Raw genomic sequence first — 10,572 nt, forward strand, 5'->3', positions numbered from 1 at the left:
TCAGGAATGCCATCTATCTGTGCCCTGCAAGGGACATTCAGGGAAGGAGGTTTTGGGACTAGGGCCTGCCTCCCCGCTCTGCCTGGGTACAGTGTCCTAGCTGGAGGTCAGCAGGGAGAGAGTGGAGAGTGTCATCACTGGGAATCAAACCTGGTGTTAGTACCCCTCTCCCAGGCAGGCAAGAAGGGAGAGTTTAAGAATTCTGAGCTATCAGACAAGCTCTGTGTCTCCCAGCTGATGAGGGGAAGGATGTGGAAGTGTGTGGGAGTGGTTGGAAGGGTAGTAGGGAGAGGCTCCAGAGACTTCGTCTTTCCCTCTGTAACTGCTCAGCTCAAGACACAGATGTGGCAGCTCCTCAAGGGCCACGACCACCTCCAGGATGAGTTCTCTGTCTTCTTTGACCATCTGCGCCCAGCAGCTAGCCGGATGGGTGACTTTGAAGAGATTAATTGGACCGAGGAGAAAGAGTATGAGGTACAGGCCCTGAGACTGCAGTAGGGCTGTGGAGGGGAGGCGACACGTGGGAGGGATATCTGCTGGAGTCTGTGCTGAATGGCAGCACCTCCTCCCCAGTTTGATGGCTTTGAAGAAGTGGCACTGCCGGATGTGGAAGAGGAAGAGGAACCTCCCAAGATACCCACAGCTTCAAAGAACAAAAGAAGAAAAGAGATAGGGGCCCAAAATCATGATAAGGTATGCCAGGTTGTTGAGGATGATCCCTTTTTCAAGAATCAAGCCTCGAGTTTTTTTTACTGAATGTTCCCCTGGGACGGTCCAGAGGTTGTCCAGAGTTTCTCTGGTATGGTCCAGAATGCTAATCCAAAGGCTCTAGGTCTGAGACAGTCATGGAGCACGAGCCACAGGTCAGGCAGATGTAGACATGCAGTGTCCTTGGGAAGACAGTGCAGTTGCTGAAGAAACCCTGGGATTCCCTCAGGAGAAGATTTGTGTCTCCTCTTTTCTGCTTAACTCAGAGCTAGTTCTCTTACCTTGGATTTTTTTTTTTTTTTTTTTGAGTTGGAGTCTTACTCTGTTGCTCAGGCTGGAGTGCAGTGACACGCTCATGGCCACCGCAGCCTCAACCTGCTGGGCTAAGGTGATCCTTGTGCCTCAGCCTTCCAAATAGCTGGAACTACAGGCACACACCACCACTCCCAGCTAATTTTTTGATTTATTATAGGGATGAGGTCTCACCAAGTTGCCCAAGTTGGTCTTGTACCCATTAGCTCGGCAGTCCTCTAACCTCAGCCTCCCATAGTGCTGGGATTATAGGCGTGAGCCACTGTACTCAGCTTACTTTGGAACCTTAATGTTTACATTTTTGTCCATGTGCGGAAACAGAACCAAGATTCCCCATATTAATAATGGTAGCAGTTAATACCTATTTTGTATTACAAAATATCAGGCATTGCTGGGAAATATTTTACATGGATTATTAACTTATTTAATTCTCAAAGTAACCCTATGGAAAGATGCTGTTTTTGCATCTTACAGAAAAGGTAACTGAAGTATATGTGGAGAGAGGCCATTGCCAGGGTCTCTCATCACTAAATGGCTGTGCTACGCTGTGAACTTAGAGTCTGCTGGTACTCAACTGCTCTTCAAGCTGTTTTTACAATTTGTTTCTCTTTACTACACGTTTTTTCCTCTTTCCTGGAGAGAATCTGCTTCTACTAGTTGAATGACCTTGGGCAACTTGCTTAACCTCTCTGTGTTTTGGTTTCTTCATAAGTTGGGATAGTAATGGTACTATGTCTTGGGCTTATTAAGCAGAGAGTATCATTGAGTGAGCCTTCCATGTGTACAAAGCCCTCTCAAGGGGATTGGGAGAGAGGGAAGGCTCAAGGCACGGGGAGACAGAAACCAAGACAGACGAGTGAGTAGACCATACCTCATGACGGAGCTCTCCGGTGACTTTGCCTCACATTGTGTTTCTCTTAAATATTTCGCAGACGATCTGGGCGACTGGGATATGTCGTTCTTTGGGTCATTTAGGGATTTTTGCAGCGACTCATAATAGGCCTTTATCTAGTTTGGGCTATTGATTTCCCCAGGCAGCGTGACTGAAAAAGAAGGGATTGGGAGGGGAGGAGGAGTTCATCTGGCTCACGGTGTAGCTTCCTCTCTTGGCACCAAAAAGACTTGGCAGCTAATCAAGCTCAGGTATCTCCTAGGAGACTGAGTGGCCAGATGGGGCCAAGGACTGTGCCTGTTCCTGCCACGAAGGAGGTCCTGATTCCAAGCTGAAGAAGAACAAAAGGAGAAACTGTAGCCACTGCAGCAGCAAGGTGAGGAGGCACTAAGGGTACTGGGCCAAGGGGTGCCAGAGCTGTCTGGGGCAGCACTGTGCTTTACTGTTTGGGGTACTGTTTACTACTGCATATTTGTACCTTACTGAATTCCTAAAAATATTATACATAGAGGCTGGGCGTGGTGCCTCCTGCCTGTAATCCCAGCACTTTAGGAGAACTGCCTAAGCCCAGGGGTTTGAAACTAGTTTGGGCAACTTAGTGAGACCTTATCTCTATAATAAGTACATTTTTAAAAAATTAGTCAGGCAGGGTGATACACGTTTGTAGTTCCAGCTACTTGGAAGGCAGGCAGAAGGATCACCTACACCCAGCAGTTCGAGGCTGCAGTGGCTGTGAGCATGCCACTTCAGTCCAGAATGGGGAACAGAGTGAGACTCTTGACTTAAAAAGATTATATATATACAAATAATATTCAGGACACATATGTATGTGTGCAAAATAAATAGAATCAGTTAGAAATATATGATGGATTTTGGTTTGTAACCTATGAGAAAAACTTTTAGAATTATAGGGGAAGCTAGGCATGGTGGCTCACACCTATAATCCCAGCACTTTCAGAGGCAGAGGCAAAAGGATTGCCTGAGCCAACGGGTTTGAGACCAGCCTGTGACAAGGCGAGACCTCATCTCTACAGTAAATAAAAAAGAAAATTAACCTGGCATGGTGATGTGTGCCTGTAGTTCCAGAAGCTACTTAGGAAGGCTGAGGCAGAAGGATCGCCTGAACCCAGCAGGTTGAGGCTGCAGTGGCCGTGAGCACGCCACTGCACTCCAACCTGGGTGATAGAGTGAGACTCCAACTCTCTCTCTCTCACACACACACACACACACACACACACACACACACAAAAGAATTGCTAACCAGGCACAATGGCTCATGCCTGTAATCCCATCACTTTGGGAGGCCAAGGCAAGGGGATTGCCTGAGCCCATGGGTTCAAGAACAGCCTAGGCATCTTGACGAGACCCCATCTCTACAATAAATCAAAAAATTAGCCGGGCGTGGTAGCACATACCTGTAGCTCCATCTACTTGGAAGGCTGAGACAGAAGGGTTGCCTGAACCCAGCAGGTTGATGCTGGGGTGGCCGTGAGTGTGCCACTTCACTCCAGCCTGGGCATCGGAGTGAGACTCCAACTCAAAAAACAAAGAATTGCTGGGGAAAACAGTTTAAATATTTCCCTTTTAGAGTTTTTTTTCCTTGTCCAGACTAGAGTACAGTGGCACAATCATAGCTCACTGTTATGTTGAACTCCTGACCTGAAACAATCCTCCTGTCCCAGCCTTCAAGTAGCTAGGACTACAGGTGCATGTTACCTAGCTCAGCTAACTTTTTCAAAACTTTCTGCACAGATAGGGTCTTGCCATGTTGCCTAGGCTAGTCTCGAATTTCTGGCCTCATGAAATCTTCCTGCCTCAGCCTCCCAAAGTGCTGGGGTTATAGGTATGAGCCACTACACCTGGCAAGATTTTTTTACTTTTTTCAGTTGGAGTTTCACTCTGTTGCCCAGGCTGGAGTGCAGTGGCATGCTTATGGCCACCGCAGCCTCAACCTGCTGGGCTCGAGCAATCCTCCGCCTCAGCTTTCCAAGTAGCTGGAATTACAGGCCCACATCACCATGTCCGGCTAATTTTTTGATTATAGAAATGAAGTCTTGCCAAGTTGCCCAGGCTGGTTTTGAACCTGTGGGCTCAGACAGTCCTCTCACCTTGGCTACCCAAAGTGCTGGGATTATAGGCATGAGCCCCACTGTACCCGTCCTCCAAGATTTTTTTTTTTTTTTTTGAGTTGGAGTCTCACTCTGTCGCCCAGACTGGAGGGCAGTGGCATGCTCCTGGCCACTGCAGCCTCGACCTGCTGGGCTCCGGCAATCCTTCCGCCTCAGCCTTCCAAGTAGCTGGAAATACAGGTGTGCGCTACCACGCCCGGCTAATTTTTTTGCTTTATTGTAGAGATGAAGTCTCGCCAAGTTGCCCATATGGGTCTCGAACCTGAGGGCTCAGGCAATTCACTCACCTCAGCCTTCCAAAGTGCGGGATTATAGGCTGAGCCACCAAGCACGGCTTCCGAGATTTTTTTTTATTTTTTATTTTTTTGAGTTGGAGTCTCACTCTGTCGCCCAGACTGGAGTGCAGTGTTCACTCCCGGCCACTGCAGCCTCGACCTGCTGGGCTCCGGTAATCCTTCCACCTCAGCCTTCCAAGTAGCTGGAACTACAGGCGCATGCTACCACGCCCGGCAAATTTTTTTGATTTATTGTAAAGATGAGGTCTCGCCAAGTTGCCCAGGTGGGTCTCGAACCTGCGGGCTCAGGCAATTCACTCACCTCAGCCTCCCAAAGGCGCGGGATTACAGGCTGAGCCACCGAGCCTGGCTCAAGATTTTTTTAAACAAAAAAATCCTCCGGAAGGATTGCTGGAGCCCAGCAAAAAGAAGCACCAGAGGAGCGGGAGCGCATTGAGGCAACCCAGAGTAGAGACTCCAACTCAAAAAAAAAAAAAAGACAACTGTGAGGAAAGCAGGCTCTGAAGGTCATTCTAAATTCTCTGTAGGAGTTGGTTGGCACCAAAAATACAGTCCTTGATTAGAGAAGTAGTAGTGGAATTCAGTACTTTACCCTGGGCCATTTAAAATCCTTGAATATGTTGGTGTGCACCTGTAGTACCAGGTACTTGGGAGGCTGAGGCAGAGGATCTTTGAGTCCAGGTTGGGACACCCTTGACCCAGAATGCTCTCTCTCGAGGTCTGTGACAGCAAATCCTACAAAAGCAAGGAGCCCGAGTTGGTGGGCAACAGCCCCCACCGAGAGGCCAGTCCCATGCCTAGTGCTAAGGAAGCCAGGCAGGGCCAGGATGTAATGGAAGAAGCACCAGAGGAGCGGGAGCGTATTGAGGCAACCCAGAGCAGGACTATGAGGACCACCAGAAAAGGCGAGATGCCTGTTCCAGGTGAGTGTTCTGCCTGTCACCCAGCCAACCCTTGTCCCTGTGTTTCTGTCTTATCCTTTCATGCTTTAAGCGGGAACCTTTAGGAGCCTGGATTAACAACAGTTTTCTCAGGGATGGATATTCTGTTTCTCTCACTGATGGCCCAATAGGATTCAGCCCTTATTTTCTCTGACCTCACTCCTCTTGCAGAATTAAGAGAACTGCACATTTGACATGACTCAACTTTCTCTTCTCGTGTTACCATTCCTGAAGCCCTTCACATTATCCACAAATCTACTGTAATCAGTCAACCCAGCCTGTCTTAACCTTGGCATTAGGACTTGATGTCTTTGCATAATGACATTACATCCCACTCTTTCAATTAGAACTTTATCACAGTAGCTCACCACAGTGACCCTGTGATAACTTTTAGTCTTTTGGTGTCTTGATGGTGTCCATACCCTCGATCCTTCTTTTTCTCCTAAGCAGGACTTCCAGTAGGGAGCACTTTACTTTGCCCTAGAGAAGTAACTCTTACAGAACGGCTTCTCCTGGATGGCCCACCACCTTGCTCACCGGAGACTCCTCAGCTTCCACCAAAAGTGGGAAGTGCACTGTACACTGTGAGGAGAAACCAGGCTGGGCCTGAGGTTCTCTCCTGCCCCCAGGCATCCCCCAGACTTCAGGAGAGGGAGGACCAAAAGGCAGTGGGTGAGGCAGAGCCTTCAATGCTGGTCTGGGATGCTTCAGAAACTGAGAAATTGCCTGGTACTGCTGAACTCCCTGCTTCCTTCTCGAGTCCTCTTTCCTCAAAGACCAGAGATGTAGGGAGAAGACGTGTGTCTGGAAAGCCAGATACAGAAAACTGGCTGCTATCAGGCAGATCTGGGATGAAGACAGCTGGAAGGATGTCCCCCGTCTGTGAATCTTCATCAGGAACTGACACCTCAGAGACTTCTTCCAAAGCCCCTAGAGGGGGTTTGGCTAAAGACAGTGGAATCCAGGGCAAAGGGGAGCAGCAGCCAAAGGCCACAGAAGCAACCGTATGTGCCAACAACAGCAAGGTCAGCTCCACCGGGGAAAAGGTGGTCCTGTGGACAAGGTAGGTGAGGATGGACGATGTGTTGGAGTGTGGACCACATCCAAGTGGCTCCTTAGGACTAACCATGACATGTGGGTTACAGGGAAGCTGACCGCGTGATTCTCACCATGTGCCAAGAGCAGGGAGCACAGCCACAGACCTTCGGTGTCATCTCCCAACAGCTGGGAAATAAGACCCCTGCTGAGGTAAGTGGGGGAGGGGAATCTGGCCGAAGAGGACATGGTAGCCAGCTGAAAGAAGAATGAGTTTTCCAGTTCAGGACACTAACTGGTTATTGTAAAGGTCTAATATAAGGAAAGGCCTGGCTTGTCAGGGTCATCTAGTTCTAGAAGAAAAAGGGCATTGGATTTGAGGTAGAAGCCCCAAAGTTTCCATTTGAGTTTTGTTTTTAGGAGAAGTGTGACTTTGGGTAAAATATCTAGCCTCTTGAGCTTCCTTATAAGACACAGTTCTCTCAACCCTGCTTTGTGGAATAAATAAAAGCTATTTCAGGCCAGGTGCAGGGGCTCACACCTGTAATCCCAGCAATTTGGGAGGCGGAGGTGAGAGAATTGCTTGAACCAAGGGGCTCAAGACCAGCCTGGGCAACTAGACAAGACCTTGTCTGTACAATAAATAAAAAAATCAGCCAGGCATGGTGGTACATGCCTGTAGTTCAGCTACTTGAAAGGATAGACTGAGCCCAGCAGGTTGATTGTGGTAGCCATGAGCATGCCACCGCACTGCAGCCTGGATGGCAGAGTGAGACTGACTCAGAAAAAAAAAAGAAGATATTTCAAACAGGCATATAGTGCTTAGGAAGTGCTCAAGTGTTATTAGGGAACAGTGAATCCACCCTTTTCCTCTCGTAGGTTTCCCACCGTTTTCGAGAACTCATGCAGCTCTTCCACACTGCCTGTGAGGCCAGCTCTGAGGATGAGGATGACGCAACCAGTACCAGCAATACAGACCAGCTGTCTGACCATGGGGACCTTCTGTCTGAGGAGGAGCTGGATGAGTGAGACTGGGAAAATGTGGATGTTGCCTGCCGAGGACCAAACCCAACACGCACCCTGACGCTGGGGGAGAGGATGGTTGTACTTTGCTTGTACAATCTTGAGCTCAGTCTACAGAGCTGGAGAGCAGGAGCTCAGGACAGGGACAAAGTGAGGCTGGAGAGGGCGCAGGGGCTCTGCATCCTGTGCATCGTTTGAGGTCTCTTGTGAAGACCCTACAAGTCTATGTTGTAATAGCATCAAGGGAGAGTGGGGTTCAGCTCCTTTCTCTGTTTTTCCTTGCTCGGATGGTGCATATTTATTGTTCTGTGATGTGATCACAGTGTTACCAAGTGAGTGCGTCTGTTGGTGTAGCTAGTCCCGAGACACCGAGCTTCTGTGCCTGAAGAGACACGGGCTCCTGCAGCCAGCAGGTTTTATTGCAAACTAGCTCTCCTTTCCCCTTTCCCCTTACCCCCTTGGAACTTTAGTCTGTGAGGCTGTCACCCTCCTGGTAGCACTGGGCCAGGCTTCCTAGCTCCTGCAGCAGCTCCACCACGTCATCCTGTTCCACGCCAGCATCCATGAAGCTGGCCCAGCGCCGCATGTCCAGTTTGGTGATGTCTTTAGCCAAGGCTCCCAGGGTCCGGTGCAAGGATGAAGAGGAGCACAGAGCCCCAAACACTGGGATGCTCTCCACGGCTGCTGGGTGGAGAAAAAGTGGGACCTATGAAAGAATTGTTCTTCTACCTGGGACTCTACCATCCTGAAAGGGGAGTCTGGGCCTTTGGTAGACTTGATTGTAAACAAATTTTGTGTACTGTCCTCTTAGTATACCAGTGTTCCAGAGAAAGAATATTTTTCTCGGGAGCCATAGGGTGAATAAAGGAATGTTCAACTATCAACTTTTTAAGCGCTTTTTAAAGCACTCAGGCGATCCTCCTGCCTGAGTCTCCCGAGTAGCTGGGACTATAGGCATGCACCACCATACCTGGCTTGCTTTTTGAATTTTTTTTTTTTTTGAGTTGGCGTCTCATTCTGTCGCCCAGACTGGAGTGCAGTGGCCACTCCCAGCCACCGCAGCCTCGCCTGCTGGGCTCCGGGTGATCCTTCCGCCTCAGCCTTCCAAGTAGCTGGAACTACAGGCGTGCGCTACCACACCCGGCTAATTTTTTGTAGAGATGAGGTCTTGCCTACCCAGGCGGGTCTTGAACCCGCGGGCTCAGGCAATCCACTCACCTCAGCCTCCCAAAGGCGCAGGATTACAGGCTGAGCCACCGAGCCCGGCTTGTTTTTTGTTTTTTTTTTGGTAGAAATGAGGTCTTGCTATGTTTTCTAGTCTAGTCTTGAACTCCTGGGCTTGAGCAATCCCCCACCATGGCCTCCCTAAGGGCTGGGATTACAGGTATGAGACACTATACCTGGCCTTAAACTCTTAATCCAGGAAGGGAGATTGTAAAACCTCCTCCATACTTGAGATCTGAGGTTTCTTCCCCTCCTACATACCTCCTCCCTTGCGGGGACCATCCAGAACCATACCCTGCTGACTGAGGCTGGAGGAGAAGAGGTGGGGGTAAGGAGGATCCACCCTGCAGGGAGTCAGCAGCAGATGAGAGGAACTGTGGAGGCAGGGAATAGTAGTTACAGAAGAAGTCAAGGAAGGTTTGAAGTCTGCAAGAAAGGCAGGAGCAAGCCGTCATACTGACCTGACAACTTGAGGCTGCTGCTGTTGTAAATACTGGGCCAACACTTCCTTCCCAGTGGTGCATGCATGGAGGAGGGAAGGCAGAGGTATCCCTGGGGTGAGCTGACTGCCAGAACAAAGCCAAAACCACCGTTAATCTTACTCATGTGGCAGCATAAATAAGAAACTCAGAATTCTTATGTTCTCAGGCCATCAGCTGAATCAGGATGTTCAGAGTCTTTTTTTAAAAAATAGAGTGTTGGGAGGAAACAATATCACTGGAATCCCAGAGACATTAGGGAGAAAAGGACATGAGACAAAAATCTGACACGAGCTCCTAAGGACCGATAGTCCTCACCTTGTGTGGCAAGCTCTGTCTATACCCCTCAGCACCACTGACTGGGCAAAGCATCGTGTTCCAGAAGGGTCCCCACATGCAGACAGCGGGGTCCATGGGGTGGCTCCTCTAAGCTGCACCAGTGTATCAGGAAGGGACTGGCCCGGAGCCAAGGGGAAGGGGATGGTTGCTCCTGCTGTCACCACCTAAAGACAAGGAAGAGACAGGTTACAGACCAGATTATAAACAGGGCTAGCCGGGCTCTGTGGTTCAGTATGTAATCCCAGCACTTTGGGAGGCCGAGGCGAGTGGACTGCCTGAACCGTGGGTTTGAGAGCCGCCTGGGCAACTTGGCGAGACCTTGTCTCTACAATAAATCAAAAATTAGACCAGGCTCGGTGGCTCAGCCTGTAATCCCAGCGCTTTGGGAGGGCAAGGTGAGTAGACTGCCTGACCCTGCGGGTTCAAGACCCACCTGGGCAACTTGGCGAGACCTCTTCTCTAAAATAATTAAAAATTAGCTGGGCACGGTAGTGCACGCCTGTAGTTCCGGCTACTCGGAAGGCTGAGGCAGAAGGATCGCCAGAGCCCTGCAGGTTGAGGCTGCGGTGGCCGGGAGCGTGCCACTGCACTCCAGTCTGGGCGACAGAATGAGACTCCAACTCAAATAAATAAATAAACAGGGCTTACCCAACCCCACACACAGCTTCATACCTTTTTCCCAGAGAAGCTCAGCATAGCAGCCAGATGAGCCATGGAAACTGGAGAGGAATGCAGGCGGTAAGGAACAGTGACTGTGTCCAGGGCTGTAGCCAAAATGGCACTGCAGTGGAAGGGCAGAGTGGCCTGCAAAGAGGACACCAAGAGGTGCACTTGGCCTTCTGGGCCTGGAAAGGGGTGATGAAGGCAGAGTATTAATGGATCAGCGGTCCGGGAGATGAAGCAGGGTTGTGTTTGACCCAAGGCTGGACAAGCACAGGACAGTGTGACCTAAGAGGCCACACCACACCTGAGTTCAAGCTCAGGCCTCAAGAACAGAGCCAGTGCCAGGCTCGGTGGCTCAGCCTCTAATCCTGCGCCTTTGGGAGGCTGAGGTGAGTGGACTGCCCGAGCCCACGGGTTCGAGACCCGCCTGGGCAGGCGAGACCTCATCTCTACAATAAATCAAAAAATTAGCTGGGCGAGGTAGCGCGCGCCTGTAATTCCGGCTACTCGGAAGGCTGAGGCAGAAGGATC

General features: G+C 50.0%; 2 protein-coding genes across 2 annotated transcripts in view; one reads left to right on the plus strand and one right to left on the minus strand.

Moving 5' to 3' along the window:
* The first annotated feature begins 87 nt into the window (after positions 1 to 87).
* LOC110594835 (GON-4-like protein) lies at positions 88 to 7,426 on the plus strand. The gene is made up of 6 exons (XM_021708708.1): positions 88 to 474; positions 2,175 to 2,288; positions 5,056 to 5,260; positions 5,729 to 6,341; positions 6,424 to 6,526; positions 7,193 to 7,426. Exons 1-6 carry the CDS (start codon positions 238 to 240, stop codon positions 7,340 to 7,342), a joined length of 1,422 nt encoding a protein of 473 aa, XP_021564383.1. The 5' UTR covers positions 88 to 237; the 3' UTR covers positions 7,343 to 7,426.
* Positions 7,427 to 7,710: 284 nt separating this feature from the next.
* Positions 7,711 to 10,572, minus strand: part of MSTO1 (misato 1, mitochondrial distribution and morphology regulator) — a gene marked incomplete at its 5' end in the record, with an annotated part of 3,621 nt that continues 759 nt past the window's right edge. The window contains 5 exons of the mRNA XM_008050326.1: positions 7,711 to 8,020; positions 8,855 to 8,934; positions 9,022 to 9,126; positions 9,358 to 9,542; positions 10,051 to 10,182. Of these exons, the coding sequence (XP_008048517.1) occupies positions 7,803 to 8,020; positions 8,855 to 8,934; positions 9,022 to 9,126; positions 9,358 to 9,542; positions 10,051 to 10,182 (720 nt within the window). The remainder of the gene's footprint in view (positions 8,021 to 8,854; positions 8,935 to 9,021; positions 9,127 to 9,357; positions 9,543 to 10,050; positions 10,183 to 10,572) is intronic.

Source organism: Carlito syrichta, unplaced genomic scaffold, assembly GCF_000164805.1.
Source record: "Carlito syrichta isolate Samal-C Ts95f unplaced genomic scaffold, Tarsius_syrichta-2.0.1 Scaffold143912, whole genome shotgun sequence".
Taxonomy (NCBI): domain Eukaryota; kingdom Metazoa; phylum Chordata; class Mammalia; order Primates; family Tarsiidae; genus Carlito; species Carlito syrichta.